Source organism: Parasteatoda tepidariorum, chromosome 7 (genome assembly GCF_982258835.1).
Source record: "Parasteatoda tepidariorum strain Cologne lab strain chromosome 7, Ptep-v5.0, whole genome shotgun sequence".
NCBI classification, from domain to species: domain Eukaryota; kingdom Metazoa; phylum Arthropoda; class Arachnida; order Araneae; family Theridiidae; genus Parasteatoda; species Parasteatoda tepidariorum.
Window position 1 is genome coordinate 85966748 of NC_141761.1, and position 25260 is coordinate 85992007.

Here is a 25260-nt window from a genome sequence, read left to right on the forward strand (position 1 = left end):
CTCTTTGTGATCTGTTTTTTTTTACATCGACTACGAGCAGTTTTTAAATGATAAAAGAAAATATTTTGGAATTAGCAAGCAAGCATGAAAATCCAACTTTGCAACCATAACTTTGATGTCAAATTGAAAAAATAAATAAATGTATAACTAAATAATTATAATAAAACAAATATAAGTAAATAAAAAAATGAAACAATAAGCAACAGCTTTAATTATGAATTTATCCGAAAACACTTAAGTGTACGATGATTTTCGGGAGGAAAATTTTTTGTTATTTTTCATTATTAATTTCTCAAAAATAAGCTAATTGTTTATTAACTTATTGTAACTTTATTTATAAAATATTACATACTGTTTTGTAAAGAATAGGCTATAGATATTATTATTGAATATTCATTTTAACTAAATATAGAATATTTAGTTTAGTTATGAATAGAGCCCCATTTTATTGTAAGCAGAAATGTAGGAACACTTTTGCCGAGCCACTGTATATAATAATATTTACAGAAACTTTACATCGTTAGAAAATATTTTACATTTTGCGATTATATTATTATATTACTGCAATCAATAATTTCTTTATTAATAAACTATTGCTTTTTAAGTAATACAATTTACTTCTAAAAATAATTAATTTTAAATTATTTTGAAGATGTATTCGATTGAACTTTGATATGAAATAAAAATGAAAGCTTTTGAAGGTTTGATATGGCATTCTTACCAACGAGAAATCTGTGAAATAAATTTTTGTCATCTTTCATGGTTGGTTTCATATCTTTTTCTACCCTCGATTTTAACTGAAAAAAAAATGAGATTTTAAAATTACTAAGTAATAACTTATGATGAAGAAATTGACATCAAAATAACTCTGAAAGATAGCTCTAGATCAAATTACGGTTAAAATTACCTGTACTTTTTGCCGTAAAATCCATTTTTACGAGAACATGTTTCGGAACCAGAAATCTGATATATCGCAGTTTTTTAAGTAATAATTACTGTAAAATCAATAAATATCATTGTGAATATTATGATGTAATATTGTACGGTAAAAATGGATTTTTACGGATGATGCACCAAAAGTGCTAGCAATATATAGTAATTTGATCTAGAATTTTTTACAGTGAAGTTTTAAATAAAATGCTTCATTTTGTAATAAATATTCAGATATTAGTCACAGTGGTATATTGCTACAATATTTGATTCTAAATATTCATATTTCCTCTTAACAAAAAACTTATTTTGTAATTTAAAGGAAATGTAGATATTAAATCAACACGATAAATTTAGTTGCAGTTTTCTTTCTAATTAGTCATAATTCCTTTTTTTAAATAAAGATAACTATAAAAATTCCGGTATACTCTTTTTCGGTGAAAATGGATTGTAAAATAGATTTATACCGAAATTTGATCCGGGATTTTAAAATGACTAAAAAATTAGCATATCAGGAATCATAACATAAATTTTATTTTCAGGAAAATTTTTTTTTGATTACATATAAATAAAAACTAAAAATATAAATTATGATAAATATATATTTTATCGAACGTTAGTTTTGTAATTTTAATCGAAATAGTTATTTGAATTAGTTAAATGAAACATTTTAAGTATAATGGTTTAGTTATACTCTCAAATATGGGATCAATAAAAAAAATTCAGAATTACGGAACCTAATTAAAAATAAACATTTAAATGTTAAAATAATTTTAATATTGGAATCTGAATTTTAGTTCTTGTAATCATTTGAATTGCAGTGAAACAATTATGAATGTTATACACACAGAAAGTCGAGCCGTAGCCGCAACTGTTACTAACTCTAGCGATGCAAGATATAGAAAAAAATTGGTTTTTGTTTTTGTTGAGCAACTAGTTTAGTTCATGTTGAAACATGATAGAAAAAAACTTTAAAATTGATGCATTTTTTAAATTTTTATTACTAGAAGTACATAGTTATACGTTTATGAACGTGCGTAATGCAAACTTGTAACTAAAACATTCTCTTTTATAACCTTTGTATGTTAAAATTTCGCTGATATATGAGATCACATCATTGTTAGTCTAGTCCAATTGATTTTTCAATATTTTACCAGAAAGCTTTATTTAATTTTTAAAGCAAAATGTGCATAAATAATAATTTTTGAGGTACTTAAGGCATCCAACTGGTTTTGACACAGTTATTTTTCTTTATAAAAATCAGAAAAAAAATGTTCATTCAGGGATCCTAAAATTAAAAAATCTAAACAAAGTTTTAAAATTTATAAAGTAAAGTAAGGGCAATTTGAGCTTAAAAACTATAGATTTTTCTTACCGGGCTAACAGCTCAACAGCTAATTATAATGCATAAATTTCTAAAGTTTTTTTTTAATTCTAGATCAGTAATGTGATTATCCGTGTTTAAGACAAATCTTAAAATTTTTTTTAAAAAGGCAATGTAATAGGACTAAATATATTGTTTAATGTTGAATTTTTAACAAAAAATTCTCAATATTCTTACTTGAAATTTGATAAAAACAACAAATTAGCATTTAGACCTTAATTTAGTTTAGTTTGTCATTATACAAAATCTACGCACATAATTTAAAAGAGTCCTTTATTTAAGTTTGACGCCCAGTGGCTGAGTGGTAGCGCTTCGGGCTCCCGTGCCACAGGTCCTGGGTTCGATCGTCGGACCGGGTAAGGTTGACTCAGCCTTTCATCCCTTCAGTGCGTCGATTAGGGACTAATATAGGGGATAAGGACATTTAACTTTCCCCGGGGGGGTTCAGAAAAGCAACACGCTTTTGACAGACCGGTTTTACGCACAAAAAGTGGCGTTCGCGTCGTTCCAGTGATTATTTTCTAACATCCCCGCCGTACCTTAGCATTGCGCGTAATCGATGTTGATCATTAAAAAGCAATTTAATTTAAATTCTAAAATTTTTTCATTTCCGTAAACGAGTATATTATTTTGTATATTGTTTAAAGATGTCTATTCATTGCTCATAATTTATTTGTTAGTTTATTGAAGCTTTAAAAGCAGAGATCATTCAGATTACGAGCAATTATATACTATAGTTTCGGTTTTGTTTAGTTTCGGTTTACAGAACTTAGGTTAATTAAAATCGAAGGAAGGATATTTGCTTATTCAACCATAGTTATTAGTTTGGAGAGTCTGGTTCTATTATAACTGAAGTATAGATGCTTATATTAGCTTTTTTTTATATTTAAAAATATGATTTAACAGAACGAGTTCAAAACTAAAATCCTTTGAATTTTATAAGTTTACTATTATTGTTTTAAAATCGTTAGAATTAAAAATGCACATTAATGACATATTTTTTTTAACAAAATATAAGCCATAATTAATTTTGTTAAATTTTCGTAATCGTAAATTTGTTAAATTTTCCGATGAGAATTAAAAATAATTATTTGTAGCATTTATTATGAATTCGATTGTACTATCTATTAATTTCCGATCCTTATTAATGCCTTTGCACAAATAATTATTCAAATTATTATTATAATATATATGTGTGTGTGCGTGCGTGCGTGTGTGTGTGTGTATTTAATTGCCCACAATCAAATGCTCTTCATTTTGTTTTGATTTAACAAGGAATAAAGATTGAATAACTCATAATTTACGTAAATATTTAAACATTGCTGCCTTCATGAATGCTTTTTTAATAAAACAATCATATTTTGCGTTACGCGTAAATGGAAACCACGAAAAGATCATTCAGATTGCTTGACGCTTAAGGAGTTCCAGCGAAATGCTCAGTAATCGTAATGAATATTTTTATATAATAAATCATTTTTTTAGCGTCTTTGACAGACGGTCAATTATTTCGGTGAATATAGCGAGATGCTCTTCATATTTTTTGTAATTTTAAACTCATTCCAAAAATCAAAGTAACGTGCAATTTAAATATTAGAGTAAAATAATGTTTATAAAAGCTTTTGTGGTAACCTATATATTATTTAAAATTAAATTAAAATTTAGACAAATCAAATGTGGCGTTAAATGCAAAGGAAAACCACGAAAAGTCTTCTAGATAACTGAACAATAATGACAATACAGCTGTATGTTCATTATCGCAATGAATTATTCTTTTAACCATTAATTTTTTTATCATTCTTGACAGACAATTTGTCATCTTAGTGGATGTTGTGAAATACTTTTCTTATATTTTTGACTTTTAACACGACCCAGAAATCAAAGTAACTTGCAATTTAAATATCAGAGAAAAATCATGTTTATAAAAGCTTTTGTAGTATCCTATATATTATTTAAAATTTAGACAAATCAAAAGTTGCGTTAAATGCAAAGGAAAACCACGAAAAAGTCTTTTAGATAACTGAACAATAATAACAATACAACTGTATGTTCATTATCGCAATGAATTATTTTTTTAACTATTAATTTTTTTATCATTCTTGACAGACAATTTGTCATCTTAGTGGATGTTGTGAAATACTCTTCTTATATTTTTAACTTTTAACACGATTCAGAAATCAAAGTAACTTGCAATTTAAATATCAGAGAAAAATCATGTTTATAAAAGCTTTTGTAGTAACCTATATATTATTTAAAATTAAATTAAAATTTAGACAAATCAAATGTGGCGTTAAATGCAAAGGAAAACCACGAAAAAGTCTTCTAGATAACTGAACAATAATAACAATACAGCTGTATGTTCATTATCGCAATGAATTATTTTTTTAACCATTAATTTTTTTATCATTCTTGACAGACAATTTGTCATCTTAGTGGATGTTGTGAAATACTTTTCTTATATTTTTAACTTTTAACACGATTCAGAAATCAAAGTAACTTGCAATTTAAATATCAGAGAAAAATCATGTTTATAAAAGCTTTTGTAGTAACCTATATATTATTTAAAATTAAATTAAAATTTAGACAAATCAAATGTGGCGTTAAATGCAAAGGAAAACCACGAAAAAGTCTTTTAGATAACTGAACAATAATAACAATACAGCTGTATGTTCATTATCGCAATGAATTATTTTTTTAACTATTAATTTTTTTATCATTCTTGACAGACAATTTGTCATCTTAGTGGATGTTGTGAAATACTTTTCTTATATTTTTAACTTTTAACACGATTCAGAAATCAAAGTAACTTGCAATTTAAATATCAGAGAAAAATCATGTTTATAAAAGCTTTTGTAGTAACCTATATATTATTTAAAATTAAATTAAAATTTAGACAAATCAAATGTGGCGTTAAATGCAAAGGAAAACCACGAAAAAGTCTTTTAGATAACTGAACAATAATAACAATACAGCTGTATGTTCATTATCGCAATGAATTATTTTTTTAACTATTAATTTTTTTATCATTCTTGACAGACAATTTGTCATCTTAGTGGATGTTGTGAAATACTTTTCTTATATTTTTAACTTTTAACACGATTCAGAAATCAAAGTAACTTGCAATTTAAATATCAGAGAAAAATCATGTTTATAAAAGCTTTTGTAGTAACCTATATATTATTTAAAATTAAATTAAAATTTAGTCAAATCAAATGTGGCGTTAAATGCAAAGGAAAACCACGAAAAAGTCTTCTAGATAACTGAACAATAATAACAATACAGCTGTATGTTCATTATCGCAATGAATTATTTTTTTAACCATTAATTTTTTTATCATTCTTGACAGACAATTTGTCATCTTAGTGGATGTTGTGAAATACTTTTCTTATATTTTTAACTTTTAACACGATTCAGAAATCAAAGTAACTTGCAATTTAAATATCAGAGAAAAATCATGTTTATAAAAGCTTTTGTAGTAACCTATATATTATTTAAAATTAAATTAAAATTTAGACAAATCAAATGTGGCGTTAAATGCAAAGGAAAACCACGAAAAAGTCTTTTAGATAACTGAACAATAATAACAATACAGCTGTATGTTCATTATCGCAATGAATTATTTTTTTAACCATTAATTTTTTTATCATTCTTGACAGACAATTTGTCATCTTAGTGGATGTTGTGAAATACTTTTCTTATATTTTTAACTTTTAACACGATTCAGAAATCAAAGTAACTTGCAATTTAAATATCAGAGAAAAATCATGTTTATAAAAGCTTTTGTAGTAACCTATATATTATTTAAAATTAAATTAAAATTTAGACAAATCAAATGTGGCGTTAAATGCAAAGGAAAACCACGAAAAAGTCTTTTAGATAACTGAACAATAATAACAATACAGCTGTATGTTCATTATCGCAATGAATTATTTTTTTAACTATTAATTTTTTTATCATTCTTGACAGACAATTTGTCATCTTAGTGGATGTTGTGAAATACTTTTCTTATATTTTTAACTTTTAACACGATTCAGAAATCAAAGTAACTTGCAATTTAAATATCAGAGAAAAATCATGTTTATAAAAGCTTTTGTAGTAACCTATATATTATTTAAAATTAAATTAAAATTTAGTCAAATCAAATGTGGCGTTAAATGCAAAGGAAAACCACGAAAAAGTCTTCTAGATAACTGAACAATAATAACAATACAGCTGTATGTTCATTATCGCAATGAATTATTTTTTTAACCATTAATTTTTTTATCATTCTTGACAGACAATTTGTCATCTTAGTGGATGTTGTGAAATACTTTTCTTATATTTTTAACTTTTAACACGATTCAGAAATCAAAGTAACTTGCAATTTAAATATCAGAGAAAAATCATGTTTATAAAAGCTTTTGTAGTAACCTATATATTATTTAAAATTAAATTAAAATTTAGACAAATCAAATGTGGCGTTAAATGCAAAGGAAAACCACGAAAAAGTCTTTTAGATAACTGAACAATAATAACAATACAGCTGTATGTTCATTATCGCAATGAATTATTTTTTTTAACCATTAATTTTTTTATCATTCTTGACAGACAATTTGTCATCTTAGTGGATGTTGTGAAATACTTTTCTTATATTTTTAACTTTTAACACGATTCAGAAATCAAAGTAACTTGCAATTTAAATATCAGAGAAAAATCATGTTTATAAAAGCTTTTGTAGTAAATGAAATGAAAAAATTTGAAATTTTGAATGAAAATAATTAGAATTTCCATTACACATAAATGAAAACCAAGAAAACGCTTTATTAGCAAACTAATTGTACGCTAACAGGCTAGCTTGGAATGTTTACTAAAATGCTCTTTATTTTATTTATTTTTCGTAAGTACATAAATTGTGTGTTTTATTTCATTTCAAATATTTGAATTTCAGAATGATATAGAGAATTAATTTTAAGAACATACTAGTTTTCTTTTTTTTTTTTAATTTTAAAATTTAAAAATTATAAATCTTTAAAAAAATCTGAAAAAAAAATTTCATAAAATTTGCGAATTTCAGATTTTTCTGGCAAAGAAACTAAATGTTATCAATTATTATTAATCATTACAACTTATATAAATCAAATAAAAAAAGAACAAATTATGTACAGCTGCAATAAACAAAAACCGCAGTTCACTAGAGGGCGTGGATATAGAGTACAAACTGGTTACTAGACCAGTGTTGTCAACGTTCACCGTGACGTCCGTTTGGTCGAGTGATTGATCTTTCTGCCTTTATATCTATGGCGTCGATAAATGAGTACCAAGCATGCTTGGGAACTAAACGCTGGGGGTTCCGCGTTCGGCTGACCACCTGATCAGAATATATGCTCATGCAACCCAGAGCCCAAGGTCAAGAAAACTGAGATGGGCACAGTAGGCCTTGGCCCTCTATGGGTTGGCGCGCCACTGAGTCTAGTAGTTTATTTAACTTTAATTTGTAACGCTGATTTTGTAGAATAAAGAAATTTTCTCAAAATTAGCATTCTTCAGAGAGTGCATTTAAAAATGAAAGAAAATTCTATCAACAAAAAAATTATTTATTTAAAATGAAATTGAATTGTTTCTTTGAATTGTTTGATTGAATCTTTGTTTTAAAAACATGATTTATTCAAAAAAAAAGAGATTAAAATACTCAAACCATAGCTAAAAAGTTTTCGGTTTCGTTTGTTTGTAGTAAACCACAATTCATTTCAAAAAAATCAGAGAAAGAAATTTAACGGATCTTGGAGAGCCATTGAGAAAAAAAAATTTCAAATACGGATAATAATAATAAAATATTTTTTTGTTGTTGTCGAAATTGCTGATTTTCATTCAGTTGCAGACCTTAAAGTCTATTTTAATATTGCTCGATACTTTAGTTTATATTAATTCTAAATTATTCCATACTTACGATTGTGCGTTGACATGCGATTTCAAATCAAAATGTAACTTACCTCTGCAATCTTACTCTCAACCTCTGGATCTAGAATTTCTGCGATAGTCATGATATTAGTTTATGGTTTACTTGGTTTTAATCACTAAAAGAAAGAGAAAATCAATCATTATTTTTCATCCTCGATACATAAATTCAGCAACACATTATACGTTAAGTGAAAGAATTTATTAATGGTAGTATAAAAGATATAATTTAAGTATTGGTATAAAAATATATTTTAAATGTATGTCTAAAAGAAACATAGCTTTGATTATTAATCTAATAAAACCTTACATGTTTTGGTAAACGAATCTGTGGATGTGAAATGATATTTGGATAAACGAATTTCATGATTGTGGGCAAAAAGTTCAATTCGCTTAAAAAGTCCTCGAGATATGGCGAAGTTAGCAAAACGTAAAATTAACATTACATTGGTCCACTCCCTTCACCAAACTATATTGACCATATTTCCCAGATTAGGGCTACCTCCTATATTTTGAGAGTGAGAAATCCTTATTCATCGAAAAAAAAATTATGTTTATTCAATGAAAGTTTTTGTACCTTTTTGCGTCTGATTTCGTAACTTAAAATACCGTCTGTACAAATTAATTAGCATATTTGAGATCACCCCTTCGAACCAGTAAGTCCTAGAACGTGAATATCTGATCTTTAAATCACAGGTCATTCAGGGTGGTCCGTTAACGAATCTGTTAACGGTGGTCCGTCCAAAGAATAAATTTATTCTTTGGCACTCCGCACATAAAACATGTAGAATATCAATATTAGACAGGGAGAGGCTCTTTCCATTATAATGTCCATAAAATGCAACATACATAGCTAGAAAATTTTGAATGCATACTCAATCTAAAGAAAAAGATTGGTTTAATAAACTTTAAATACACTCTATAACAAAAAAATCGACGCACCAAGAAGCAATCATCCGATTGCTTTGAAATTTGCATGATGCGAAATGCATGATGAAATTCGCATCATGCAAATGCATGATGAAATTCGCATGCATGAATGTTTTGAACAGATATGGCTGGAATGATGCCGACTGGGGACGTATAGTCTTTAGCTACGAATCCCGCTTCCAACTGTGTCCTGACGATCATCGAAGACGTGTTTGGAGACTCACAGGGCAGAGGGGGGATCCTGCCTTCACTATTGCACGCCACACCGACCCTCAACAAGGCATTATGGTGTGGGGTGCCAATTCCTTTGACAGCCAGACTCCTTTGGTCGTCATTAGAGGTACACTTACTGCACAGCGGTACGTCGAAGACATCCTAAGTCCTGCTTTGCTACCGTTCCTTTTGCAGCGCCCTGGGCTGGTTTTTCAGCAGGACAATACCAGACCACATACGGTACGTGCTGCTATGAACTATCTGCAAGCTTGTCGAACTCTTCCTTGGCCTGCCAGATCACCAGATCTCTCTCCCATCGAGCATGTCTGGGATATGATGGGAAGGCGATTGCATCTGGAACGGAATGTTGATGACCTCGTTCGACAATTGGATCGAATTTGGCAGGAAATACAGCAAGAGATGATCCGAGAGCTTTATCGGTCTATGCCAAGCCGTGTGGCAGCTTATATCCAGGCTAGAGGCGGGGCAACACCTTATTGAACTTGTTACTGTAACTCTGCAATAAATTATTCAATTGCTTTGAAATTTTAATCATTTACTATTCTGTACGTTGTCTTCCTATCCATCAATTTTCGTTTTAATCGGAGAACTCCTTCTTGGTGCGTCGATTTTTTTGTTGTAGAGTGTATTATCTCTAGCAATTAGAATGACTTGCCCTTTATATAATGACTTTTAATATCTTGCTTTTAGCTTAGTAAAAATTGTAAGGACACCTCAAATGTTAAAAAATAAAGTAAAATAAAATGAAACGTAAAAGAATTTCGAGGAAACTTACAGTTCTGTAATATTCATGAGTCGAGCCCAGTACAAATCCTAGCCTACGCCACTAATAAATTTCTTAAGGATATTATTGTGTTTTATGCATTTCATTGTTTATTGTTTGAGTTATTCAAAATATTTGGAGTTGCATATCCGATTATATCTATGAGATACATTTCCCAATACGTGTGATTAATTTTTAAACCATTTTAGTTATTAGGTTACCTTAACAATATATTATTGAAAATCTAATTCTTTAAGACCTAACGTTTAAATCTGTTTTAAACGCTAAGAACTACAAATCGAAATTTCACTAAAATCTATTAAATTCGAATAACCACAGATTACCACTTTATAACAATCCTTCACTAAGAAGAAGTTGCCAAAGGTATTATCAAATCGTGTTTATGAGAATGGTTAAGAAACAGTTTTTGTAAAAAGAATTAGCACTAGCCGCCTTTGGCGACCAATTTAGCCACGTTTCAAAATTATCTTGTACAACCTATAAACTTTGATGATATTTAAGCCGAATGTGCTGCAATGTGTGTGTATTTAAATATTCTAATTCTTACACCCTATCTCCAATCCTAACGTCTTAATTAATTTTAAACAATTAATTTTAATTAATTTTATGTTAATTAATTTAATTTTAATTAATTTGACCAAACCTTTTAACCGTCACTTGCTTGCAGTTTTTTCCTCGCGGAAGTATTTTGATCACAATTTTAGCTACTTTCAAGAGATATCCGAGATATTGTCAAATGTCTTTATATATTGAACTTTATGTTATAATTTAAAATCTGCTTGGAAGCCGTTAAATCACACAAACGACTGTAAGCTTGAGTACGGGATATTTCAGCATAGTAAGCAGCATAAGTATTTTTTAAGCAGCATAAGTTTTTTCCATATCTCTGTCTTGAAATAAAAGAGAAAACTCATCCCAATGCTCTATTAGCAGCTGTAATACTTTTCCACGCGCCTCTCGATTCATAATGTGAGTATCTTTTAATGTATCTACGCAATGTTTCGTAAAAGGCAAGCTCCGACACCAATAATTAGTATGACAACAAGCAGCACCTTATCACAGTTTATATTTAAAATTCCTACAGCCATTTTTGAAAGGATCTCACAAATAAATCTAAATAATTACTTCGTAACTTAAATTTTATTTCTATAAAAATGAAAAAAATATTCTTCCATAACTCAAAATAAAATATTTTTTTTAAAATTTCTTTTATAACTTATTCTAAATATTCTTATTCTATATTCTATATAATATACTTATTCTAAATATTATAATTAAGTTAAATTCTAACGTTAAATTTTACTGCAATATTAAATTCTATTCCAATATTAAATTCTAGTCTATTTCTAAATAAATTTTAATTATTTAACACTACTTAAATAATTACTTAACACTACCTAACAAAATGAATTAAATTAATACTTAATGTATAACTAATTTCTAATTTAAGTAGTGTTGAAAAAATTAGTTATATTATAATCAAATTAATACTTTATGTATAACTAATTTCTAAGTAGTGTTGAAAAAATTAGTTATACATTAAGTATTAATTTGATTCATTTTGTTAGGTTGTGCTAAGTAATAGTTTATGTAGTGTTAAAAAATTAGAATTTATTTAGAAATAGATTAGAACTTAATATTGGAATATAATTTAATATTGGAATAGAATTTAATGTTAGAATATAATTTTAATAGAAATAATTAGAATAAGTTATAAAAGAAATTAAAAAAAATATTCTTTCATAATTCAAAGTAAAATATTCTTTTTTTTTTAATTTCTTTTAAAACGTATTCTAATTATTTCTATTCTAATTATAAAAGAAATAAAAAAAATATTCTTTCATAATTCAAAATAAAATATTATTTTTTTTATTTCTTTTATGATTTATTCTAATGATTTCTAATTAAATTATATTCTAATATTAAATTCTATTCCAGTATTAAATTCCATTCCAATATTAAATTCTATTCCAATATCAAATTCCAGTCTATTTCTAAATAAATTCGAATTATTTAACACTACCTAACAAAATGAATCAAATTAATACTTAATACATAACTTAGAAATAATTAGTACTTAAGGTAACTTAACAAAGTGAATATTAACTCAAGCGCTGTCAATATATAGAGAAACATTCAATTTTATGCTACCACATGAGAGAAATGGATATACAGATAAGGTTTTATATCAAATTATAACACAAAACAAAAACAAAGCAAAAAGGGCGCAAAAAATGGAGATTAATGAAAAAAAATTTAGAAAAATAATAATAAGTTTTACTTAGCTACAAGTACATGGAACTCAAAAAATAAGTTAAAAATATAAAGAAAACAAAACAAAAAAATGATTTAAAGATTTTTTGAAGAGAAAGAAAAAATTATTAAAAAATGCATTTAAAAAATGCTCACAAATATAAAAAATTTTGAAATTAAAGGAAATTTTTAAAATAAATAAGGAAACGATATAATCTCTCATCATCAGCTCACACGATTATGTCCGAAAAAATAGTGCTTTCTAATTGTATTCATGTAGCCAAAGCAAAAAATATCAGTACAATAGTGATGAGGAGCACCGAAAAATTTAAACGAAAATAGAACTTATTAAGCCAGAAATGCGAAATAATATATATGCTTTAATTTCTATACTATATAACTTATTACTATATAACTTTAATTTTCTCACAGAAAAGATTGCATTTATAACTTATAGTATAAAAGTCACTTTGAAAAAGTTACTTTGAATTGGAGAATGGGTGGAACAGATGAGGAGTCTACATTACCAGTGAGACAACATTAGACAACTGCGAAATTCAATATTTTGCTTTAAATTTAAAAAAACATTTAATCGATAGGGGGAAAAAACTCTTTAGGAAAGTCCTGAACTCAAATATTTGTGTTTCAGGAAACAATACAAAGCTTACATTCTCTGTGGCCATCGATATTCGTTGCTACGCAAAACACGCAATAACGTAATCACCTTTTTCAACAATTGTGGAAAAAGATATGATCACCCATTTCAGCAATCTATTTATATAATTTTATTGTTAAATACAAAGTAAAGCGATTAGAAATTAAAAATCTGAAAAATCTAAATTTGTTCCATTAATCTATAAATCAGATTTTGCGAAAGGAAGTATGGTCTAGAGGCATGAAATAGAGATAAATGGTTAGACAATGCTCTTGGGAACCAAATATCCTTCTATAAACGACTTTTTTGACCTTCCAATCAATGTCAAAGTTGATCTTGTAAGACGTCAATGGGTAAAATTTGAGGCTCGTAATGTATGTAATTTTTGAACAAAAGATAGCAGATTTTGTTACCATTTAATTTCTAAAGGAACATTTTTCATAATGTGTATAATTGCATAGCTTTGTTTTTTAAATTGTGTTTTGATGCAAATTTATGTTTCATTTGTCTAAGCCAATTTCTATTAGGATAAATGTTTTGAAGTTTGAAATGGGTATAATTCTATTGATAAATTCCTATTATAATAAACTGCCATTTGAAACTGAGTTGTAACGTTTTTTTACATATTTTTGATTTCTGAAAGCTTAGTGATTTTTTTTTTAATTTGCATCTTAGAAAGAAAAAATAAATAAAAATCTAAGCAAGATCTTCTGTCAGAGTTGGATTTAGGGATTGATTATGGTATTTTAAAAATTTTTTGTAACATTTTGTTCGAATAAAGCAGTTAATTACAGTATTTTTTGATCTGTTTCAAATTAGCTTTTGGATTAAAATTACAGTTTAAATATTAATTCATACATGTTATTCAAAACATCGCTAATGTTATACAAATTCTGCATACAAAATTTCAAAACATAAACTTTTTTTGTATTGATTGTTAGCATTAAGAATTTATCTCAAAATCCATGTTCGTCAGAAAATGCCTTTGACATACAAAGGAAAAAAAAAATTCTGACATGTAAAAAAATTCTAAAAAAATATAATAATTTGTAAATTAATTTCGCAAAATCAATTTCATTTGTTTAAAAAATATTCATATAAATAAAGATTAAAATACTCAAAGCATTAGAAAAAAACATTTTAATTTCGTTTATGGGAATTAAGTTTTGGTTTCGTCTGTCAGCATGCGAAAAAACATCTGAAGCTTCATTTTTATAAATTTGAGTTAAAAAATTTAAAGACTTTTTCGTTTTGAAAGTTAATAAACTACAGTTCTAGTATGCATAATAAAAAATAATATATCGAACTTTTCGTCCAAATTGTCGATTTTCACAAAACCGTTGTATATTAAATTATTTTGGCACGAGTCATGGATTCATCTATTTTCGTTAGAAGGAACACCACGCCTGCATATTAGTCTTCTACATTTTTTAAAAAATATATATATATACTCATTTAATATCCTTAGAGGAAAAATGATTAGTCCTTTATTAAGAGTAGGCAAAAAAGGACCTGGTAATTTAATAAATAAGCCAAAGAAACTGAAGTGATAAAATATTACTTGATTTAAAAACTTCACTCACTTCAAAAATATTACAAATTGGGAATGACAGTCGACATGATCCAAGCACTCAATAACAGTCATCCATTTTCAAGACTTGCCAGGTGTGAATGAGATTATTATACGTTATTTCCAATTTGAATTTTTTTATTTAGAGTGTATGGAGATTTTAATCAAGTAAGAACATGGTTATGTCTTACGACATCTGAGAACAGATAACTTTACGAAACACTTACAAAACATTGTCACCGAGCATTTTTGTCCCTTTGACATGATGACTTCATGTCAAAGGGAAAAGTTAAATATTATTTAACTTTAAGTAAATTTATGAGATTAACAAATTTATTTTGATTCAAATGTCCGGCGGTGGAGAGTCTAAATGTAGTTTCAATGATATTATAGATAAAAAATGTGACAATATGATTTACTGACAATAAATGACAGATTCCACTAACCAATGAGTTTACAAAATATTTGAGTGTTTCATAATATGAGAAATGGTGGCAGACTAGTTTAAAACAAAGCTAAAAACTGCTCGTAGAGTAGAGAAAAACAAGAGTTTCCTTTTCACAAGTAGAGTAGTGAAAAACAAGAATTTCCCTTTCACAAGTAGAGTAGTGAAAAACAAGAATTTCCCTTTCACAAGTAGAGTAGTGAAAAACACGAATTTCCTTTTCACAAGTAGAGTAGTGAAAAACAAGAATTTCCTTTTCACAAGTAGAGCAGTGAAAAACAAGAATTTCCCTTTCACAAGTAGAGTAGTGAAAAACAAGAATTTCCCTTTCACAAGTAGACTAATGAAAAACAAGAATTTCCTTTTCACAAGTAGAGTAGTGAAAAACAAGAATTTCCCTTTCACAAGTAGAGTAGTGAAAAACAAGAATTTCCTTTTCACAAGTAGAGTAGTGAAAAACAAGAATTTCCTTTTCACAAGTAGAGTAGTGAAAAACAAGAATTTCCTTTTCACAAGTAGAGTAGTGAAAAACAAGAATTTCCTTTTCACAAGTAGAGTAGTGAAAAACAAGAATTTCCTTTTCACAAGTAGAGCAGTGAAAAACAAGAATTTCCTTTTCACAAGTAGAGTAGTGAAAAACAAGAATTTCCTATTTGTGTTCTGCAACACTTTATTTGTAATTACATAAAATTTGATAAACTTAAAAGCCAATAAATGTAATATAACGAGACAATACAAAGTAGGAATTATTGATTTACGATGCATATAGATACTAGTTCTTGAAATAAAAATAGCTTCTAACTCAAAGCAATGAAAAAATACGCATAGTGCAGAGAAAACATTACGACGAATTCGAAATGGGCTTAACAGGGCAGAAGTGATGATTGATTTACGTCATTGATTTACGATGCATATGAGCAATTTTACAAGTAAACGCTAATTAGGCGGCCAAAAAAAAATATAAAAATTTTTTTTTTTGGGGGGGGGGGCACACTATTTCTACATGAATTTTCTTCTTTTTTACACCCTAAAAAGACAAGAAAAAATCGTGAACATGAAATTTTTTCTTTGTGACATACTTTAAATGTGACATACTCTTTCTGACATACTCAGATAAATCTGAGACATTTATTCAGATAAAACAATTTTTACATAAATATAATATTATTATACTCTCTAAAATGTATTTATAGAGATTTCATACTGTAAGATTATATTTTAGTATAAAAATTGGTGTTTATTTGTAGAATTGCTCATATCGTTTCTTTGAAAGTAAACCGTGGTAACTCAAAAAAGCAAGTTTTTCAGGAGAGCAATTTCTAACTTTCTGCGCTAATGCTAATCGCGCCAATGCGATAACGATTTATCTGCTCTCTAAATTAATTTTATGGAACTATGAAGATAACACTTTGTTTCTCTAAAAGGGTGATTTTTTTTACACAAAATGACCCAAATATCTCATTTTTCGACTTTTTTTGAGTTACTACGGTTTAGTCTCAAAGCGACGATATGAGCAATTCTACAAATAAACACAAATTAGGGGGCCAAACAAAAATTAAATTTTTTTTGGGGGGGGGGGAGGGCACGCTATTTCTACATGATTTTTTTTCTTTTTTACACCCTAAAAAAGCAAGAAAAGATATTAAACATGAAATTTCTTCTTTGTGACATACTTTAAATGACAAAATACCAATTTTAAATTTTTCTCGATTTTTTTCAATTTAGGAACTTTGATTAAATTTTTTTATTTTTGTTTTTTATACTATATTATAGTATATATTTACTATAATATAGTATAAAAAACAAAAATAAACTTATAGTACGAATATATAGTACGAATTCTCTATAAATACATGTTAGAGAGACATTACAGTAACATTGTATTTATATAAAAATCGTTTTATCTGAATAAATGGCTCAGATTTATCTGAGTATGCCAGAAAGAGTATGTCACATTTAAAGTATGTCACAAAGAAAAAATTCCATGTTCACGATTTTTTCTTGTCTTTTTGGAGTGTAAAAAAGAAGAAAATTCATGTAGAAATAGTGTGCCCCCACCCCAAATTTTTTTTTTTTGGCCGCCTAATTGGCGTTTATTTGCAGAATTGCTCATATACTTATAAGAATTCTTGAAATAAAAGTAGTTTCTAAATCAAACAATCAAAAATACGCGTAGTGCAGATTAACTATTAAGACAAATTCGAACTAGGCTTAACAGGGCAGAAGCGGTCAGAGTTTATATATTATAAAATTACTTAATAGAGCTCACAGAGACTTAAAGATTAAAATATATATATCCATATAGCACATCTGAGAACATGCATACATATTTTTAAAGCGAATTTTTGTTTTAGTAAATCTATAGGAACATTTAAGACATCAACTTGCTGTCAAAATGTAAACAATTTATAAACGATATCTAAAGAGCGCCAACAGTGGTGTTTTCAGAATTTAAAGTCTTTTTACGCGAGGTTTGAAAGTGTGTACGTTTCTAGCGTGTACGTTTCCTATTTTAATATTTTTAGAATTATTTACATCCTTTAAATTGCATATCCATGTATCTATATCTATCTATCTATCTATCTCTAGATGTTAGGAATTTATTTCATATTTAAAAACTCTTGATTATTCTTAAAACTTTTATTAAATTACAAACGTCTGTGAAAGTTTGATAATAGCTTACATAAGTTGGTTTATAAGTTTAAATTCAATTAATAATGTTAAGTAAATATTTTATTTGAGACTTAAAAGACTGAATTGCTTTTATATATATATATATATATATATATATATATATATATATATATATATATATATATATATATATATATATATATATATATATATATATATATATATATATATATATATATATATATATATATATATATATTTAATCCCTAAAAAACTACTCCGAAAATTTGATTTTATAGATTTTTAGGTTTAAGTTAAATAAATAATACGATTTTAATATCTAATCACAAATATAAACTCAAAAACACAAAATATACTGAGATTTTTTCTAAACACTGCATTGATATGAATTTTTAGACTTACTTAATGTTGAAGAAAGAAAACGTGTATGTTGGTGATCTTTTCACTGGTTCATATGGTCAGATATATTAAATTTGTTTGTGCTATTGAAGGTAAGAGTGTGTTTATTTCAATACACGGTAAAGGTAGAAAATTTTGTAAAATAATCTCGTCATTGAAAAAATATAAATACAAAGATAACAAATCATCCGTATTTTTCGAAACAAGGAAAACCTTGAAATTTATTGGTTTATTAAATTACCTTTTATGATCTTTACTGGTTATTTGCGGACATAATTTTATTATTTTCTCAACCACCTACAATCTTTTTCAATTTTAATTTAATTCGAAAAATCTTTGTGAGATCTTGATATTTATTCATCACATCAAATTTATAATAAACGACTTCCTTCAATCAAATGAATAATCAATACACCGTGCATGTGAATGTCAAAATTAAATCGTCAGGTAATCGAAGTAAATCGTCATGACTCGATTTATTTCGAATATTTTTAACAAGTGTAATAAATGAGTTATGCAAATTGAGTAGAACAAAGCTTAATTAAAATAAACAAATGCTGGTGTAGATTAATGGTTCGATTAATTCCACCGGTTTAGCAGAAAACGTTTGAAAGAAAACGTCATTCAGATCAATTTCTCAATGCCATCATGCAAATCAATTTATGTGAAGACAAATATACCGATTAAAACTTCATCAGATTTGCTTAGAATCTTCGAAAGATTTACTTGGGAATTATGCAAAAGGAGATTGCTGTTAGAGATAGTAAAATATGATTAGTAGCATGTGTTCTATTTTGATTTAAGCACGTTTTTTCTTGCATTTAAATCCTGCAAAAGACTGATCGTACAGACGCGGTTTCCAGTAGAACACCGAAGTCAAGCATCACCGGCTGCGGTCAGTAAGCGGGAGGGTGACCACTTTGATCTGATCAGCCTGTGTAGGGACCGAAGGTGCGCGGTATCGTTCATCGTTAAACTGTTCTACCGTAAAGTGCTCGACTTCACGTCGAGGTCGTCGGGCTACCAAAGCAAGGGAGCCATCGCCCCTGAATAAGATTAAATTTGCTTCGGATCACCCTCAAGGATTTTTCAGAGACCGTCGCCAATAGCCCATTGTGCAGCTCTAGTGAGACGTAAATACAGTACCTACCTATCTACCTCCTTACACTAAAAAAAAACGTATAGTCAAAGCTACCGCAATATGGAAATATTTATCATGTTTCTGTCTGTATGGGAAAACCAAAAAGCACAGTAATTTCTACCGAAACGCTTAGGTAATGACTTTCTGTTAAAATTAACAATAAACATGGTTTTTATTACCATATTATTTGGTTGCAAATGGGGTAAAATTTAATAATTTTAACCAAATGTCTGTAATTTCAACAGAACTAGTAAAGTTTGAGATGACGCATAAATGCCTAGTTTAATAACCTCTATTTAGTTAACGTCTATTTACCAATTGTTACTCTTGTTTCTCTTTAGTTAATTGTTTTTTCTGTGAATGCTATAAGCTAACATCTTCTAACTTTTAAAACTATAATAAAATTGCATTTGTGAGCATACAAATGCCCAAACAGGACTAAACAAATTTAGTAGCTCAACTTCAACGCATCAAGCCTGTTTTAACATCCTTAAATGGAAGCGTAGCACTAGTGGGTTTGAATTATCACCATAATCTTGAAAGTATTCAATTATATATATTTATTGAAATTTTGTTAAGCATACATATGCAGACTTATGTGCTCATTATACAGGTGCGTGACAACTTTTATTGCCCTGCAAAGGAACCGAGAGTGTGCAGTATCGATCCTCATGAAACTATTCTACCGTAAAATACTCGAAAAGATTAACTCTGCATTAAGTTTGATCCTGGATGCATCTATTTATTTATATTTATTTTTGTAATGCACACATACATGACAAAGTTAGGCGCTTTCTTAAGTCAAAATGCAGATACCACAAAATAGAGAAAGACCTAACAAACATATATCCTGGAACACAATGACATTTGAACCCGCTACTTCCACGTTAGAATAGATACATCTTTATAATGTCTTTCTCTAATTTGAAAAAATCTGTTCTTCAACTATAAACTGAAACATGAAACATGGAATGTGGAGTAATTATTTCATCTGGTCATGGGTAATGCGATTAATCATTAGAAATTGGAAATGTTAAACTTTCAAATGTTAAGTAGCTCTGTCAGAGTTTCGTATTTTAATCAGAGTTTCGTATTGAACCCAGATTTGAACTCAAGTTCAGAAGGTCATGAGATTTACTCATTAGCCCTCAAAAGATCTAAGAAACTAATAATCAGAAATTAATATATCATCCATAAATACAATCAAAACCGTTAATAGAAGTTGAAGAATCATTAACGAGGAAAGAGAATTTGCACATACCAAAATCTGTTTGATTGCTAAAAAAATCTCTCACTTTCCTTTTTACAACAATAGAAAATATGTTTAGTTTTTCTGCAGATACGCCAAAAAATATATTTCTGAAACAGTGACTGTATAATTATTTCCAATTTATTGCTGTATAACCACGGATTTAAAGTTTAATTATTTTTTAAATGTATGATTTTAAAAAGAATAGCAAATTTTTTTGGAAATATATTACTGAAAAAGAACTTCATACTAGCTGCAAAATGGCGACAGCATTTTTGCAGTTAAGATTGAACAACTGAAGATCTACAGTAGACAGTAGAATAATTTAAAAATTACTTAAATTCTGCAGAAAAACTGAAGTTACCTGGGGTTAACACGCTATGCACAACCACGTGATTAGACATAACCATTTTATATGTTGCGAGTACCCCAATTTCAAATAAATATTTTCAAATTGCAATTTTTTGTAATTCAATAACTTGAAAAAACAAAAGTTCTAGTCATTAATAAACGAATTATTTTAACTTTATAAAAAAAACACTTAAAATGAAAAACAAGTTTTCGAGTTTACCTCAGGACTTCCGTTTTAAACATAAATGTTAATCAATTACATAAATGTTAATCAATAACATAAATGTTAAACCATAACATAAATGTTAATCAATTTCAGAAATAAAAACAGCTTACTCAAAAAATTATTCCAGAAAAAGTGGAATTTTTATAAATGAATTTTTTAAAGCTATTAACGTAAATATGTCGTCAAAAATAGATAAATTAGGAAAATGAAATTGTAAACAGATTCGAATAATTAATTCAGTATTCTTAGAATATAATGCTTTTTTTTTGATAGATTTTCTTTTAGAAATTGAAAAACACTAAATTTCAGTGCAATTTCCGCAACAAATCCATTTAGACAATGTCACAGGCTATTTGAAAGCTTGTTTAAGCATACTTTTTGTATTTGACATACGTTTGGCAAAAATGAAAATTTTATATTTTATTCTTTTGCTTAGAATGCATTTTTTTCACTAAAACATTTTCTCTTTATAAATTGGAAAAAAATTAGCTCTTCAGACGAAGTCTGTAACATTTAAAGGTTTCATACAAATAACGCCAGAGACTATATGAAAGCATTTTTTAAAACATACCTTCTCAAAAAGCAAAAAAATAATAACACAGAGCAAAAATTTTGAATATTTTTTTCTTCATCTGTTCCTTAGCAGAAACATGTGATTCTACTTGAACAAAGGTTTGCTTTAGTCGAGTATTAAAATCTAAGTGGTTATATTAGACAAACATCAATTTAAATTCCTTGCATTAATATTTATGTTCTTAGAATATTTTAACGTCTAGGAATTATGGTATTTTAGTGGGAATTGTGGTATGGTATTAATTTAACTTCTTTAACTTATGGTATTTTGGTGAACATTCGGATATCCTGTTTATCAAATTATCTAGCAGAGCCTTTGAGCTTCAGGAACGCAAATAAAATTTTAGTCGCTAAAATCACCAAGATTTCTGAAATAGCCGCCAATTAGGTGACTGTTCTTCGGCGAATAGGACTGATAAGTAAGTTATTATTATGTGCTGTTAAAATATGTAAAAATCACTAATCTCAAAGGTAAATTATTCGGAAATGGTACTTTACAAACAAAATAATCATTTATTTTAGTTATTTTTGGCCAAATGTATACCATATAGCATACATTTTCATCTAAAGAACATTTTTTAATGTACGGTATGTTGTACACAAATGTGAATATAGTATGACAAATTTATCATTTTCTTTATGAACGGAAACTACGAAATACAGCTCCTAGTCCCAGATAAGATAAATAGTTAGATGTTAGAAAAAAAGATGTAGAAAAAAAGAATTCCAGCTAACGAGTTTTCATAACGTAAATCGTTTAGTATTTTCCGAAATTAAGAAAACTATTTTATCTTTTGTTGTTACTATATTTCGAAATGAGGTCGATTGTTAAATTTTTTTTCTTTTTGTTAATTAAGGAATAAATGAATTAGTGTACTAGTGAATTTAGCAAATTGGTGAATCAGTCATAAAAGAAACTGTGATTGCCCAAATTTGCCGATTCATTCAAAAAGGAAACTAAAATTAATGTCATTTATTACTCAGAATTTTTATTTTTATTTACTTCAAAAAACTCTGAGTTTTTGCTTTCTAACGCAATTAAGTTTGAAAGATGATAACATTGTAATAAACTATGAAATGTACCTTTCATTGTTTCAATTCTAAGCATTTTAATAAGATTCGGTACATCAAAGACTAAAACGAAAATTATGAGAATATAATTTAAACTTTGCGAAAATGCAAATGAGTTATTGAAGAAAAACAATAGACTAGGGAAATTACTTGAAAAAATATAAATGCCGTATTTTAAATTAATTGAGTGACAAAATGACGTTAGTGAGTTGACTCTAGATAAAATCAAAAAGAACAATGGCGAAGGCTACGAATGAATATAATTAATTTTCAAATTTGTGTTATTATTTAATGACCATATGCATTACTTTCCCTTCATTTATATGGTAAATTAAATTATTGCTGCGTTTATTTCTAAAAACCTTCATTAAATTCTTTTAATTTTTTTCTCTTAAATCTTTTAAATTCTTTAACACCCACATATAGCATTAAAAATAGGGTTTAAACTTAACCGAAAAAAAATTTGCGGTTAAAATATGTACGCATTTTTTTAGATGCGTAATAAGGAGAGCTATATTTTAGTTTTTAAGTCTCTCTAAACGTAATTATGATTCTCCCTTTATATCGTCTCCTAAAAATTACTTTACTGCTTCTTGTGTATTTTTTATCTTACCGTTATTTTAAATATTTGTGTAAAAGAATAACAAAAATGGCGGCAGCTACTTTACACCGAGTACTGCAAAGAACATCCATGGTATTTCACAGCGCTTTCAGCGCTACAGGAGCTTTCTGGTTTCACACCACTTTGTTCACACCACACTCTATCCCCTGAACCGCGATGGCTCAGGGGATAGAGTGTTCGCCTTCCAATGAGGTGAACCGGAGTTCGATCCCCGCGATGGCTGGTCGATACGAATTCCACATCTGGGTTGCACCGACCACAGTACTGACGTGAAATATCCTCAGGGGTAGACAGATTATGGGTTAGAGTCCCCTTGCCGTCAGATCAACCGTGGGAGGTTTTCGTGGTTTTCCTCTCCATGTAACGCAAATGCGGGTTAGTTCAATCAAAAAGTCTTCCACGAAAGCAAATTTCTCCCGATACTTGATCCTTGTCTTCTGGATTGGGTTCAAAATTACAAGGCTACGGAGTTGAATATTAGTATTAGTAAACCCAAAAATTGGGCCAGCTGTTCAACGACGGTTATAAAAAATTAAAAAAAGTAGTTGCTTCTAATTTCTTACAGTGCACTCTCAGAAAAATAGGTTCATGTTTTAGCCATAATATCGTTGAGTTGAATCATAATCCTGTGCACTTTCCTTGTACTTTTATTACAATCTTTGGATGAGTTATTTTTTTGTACAATTTAAACCATAGCTTAAAACTATTAAAAAAAGCGACAATGAGGATTAACCTTTGATGTCGGATTTTGGTGGAAAGAAACATAAGGGTCAAGAGAGAGAATTTTAAATGTTTCTAGCTAAACAATTACTTAATGTTTTGTAAGATATTTTTTTATGCCATATGCATACACTGTATTTCTGACGATGGACTTTTTTACGATGTATGATTGATTAATACCTATTTACAAACCAAGTATTGTTATCTAGACAAGCAAAATAATGGTTTTTGCTCATTTTTCTAATACTGAATCGGATGATTATGACTTTTCATAATTTTTAAACTATTTATTGTATTGACTATCTATTCTATCAAATTCATAAATTAATCTTAAAAGAATCTTTTGGGGAATGGTTTTTATTATCAATCATTCATCAAATAACGAAAATATTTAGTACATAAAATTAAAATCATAATTCCATTATTTAAAAAGGCAAATTGATTGAGAGACAATCATGTCCTGAGAAAAAAAAAGAGAAAGGACGAAACGAAAGTTACTGTGTTTCGGGCTCAATGGATTTGCAATTTCTTCTGAAGCGCTTTAGTAATGATTTTGGTATAATTAACAATAAATTAGAGTTTATGATTATGGTTTTACGTGATTAAATTTAATTTAAATAAAAAGTAGGGCATAAGAACTATTTATTCGGTTAAATTTACTTTTCAGATTTGTATTTTTTTTTCTAAATGTGTAGTAATAAGAGCTGTAAATTAAAACCAGTATTTCCAGTTAATTGTTACCATATGAACTGATAAATTACCAAATGAATGGTTTAAATACTGTAAATTGAAATCTTTTTTACCATAATTATACTTTTTTAACCAGATATGCTATTACCATACCGAACGGTAATTTTACGCGAAATTTCCGTTTATAATTCTGTCTGAAATTTTCAGAATTTTTTAAACTTTTGTGAGTTAGTGGATGTTGGCGAACAGGAGATTCTAAAAGAAACACAGAATAATTACTGAAATTTGCAAATTTAGGCTTCGTGGAACACTTTTTTGGCCCCTTTTTCTAATAAACTTTGTGTGCAAATGCATGCACATATACGTTTAACGCATATACACATGTTTAACGCAAAACACGCTAAACATGTCTTCAGGGCAGTGCTTCCCAAACTTATGACTTTTGTG

General features: G+C 28.0%; 1 protein-coding gene across 4 annotated transcripts in view; it reads right to left on the bottom strand.

Moving 5' to 3' along the window:
* Window positions 1-25260, bottom strand: part of LOC107438703 (retinal-binding protein) — a 74268-nt gene that overhangs the window by 29424 nt on the left and 19584 nt on the right. The window contains exons 1-3 of one of the 4 annotated variants that reach the window (XM_087168193.1): window positions 18174-18324; window positions 8281-8364; window positions 722-797 (exon numbers count right to left, since the gene is read on the bottom strand). In XM_087168193.1, the coding sequence (XP_087024319.1) occupies window positions 722-797; window positions 8281-8331 (127 nt within the window). In that variant the 5' untranslated portion in view covers window positions 8332-8364; window positions 18174-18324. Of the gene's footprint in view, window positions 1-721; window positions 798-8280; window positions 8365-12929; window positions 13084-18173; window positions 18325-25260 lie in introns of those variants that run through there. The other 3 variants (XM_087168195.1, XM_087168194.1, XM_087168196.1) reach the window with 3 other exon arrangements.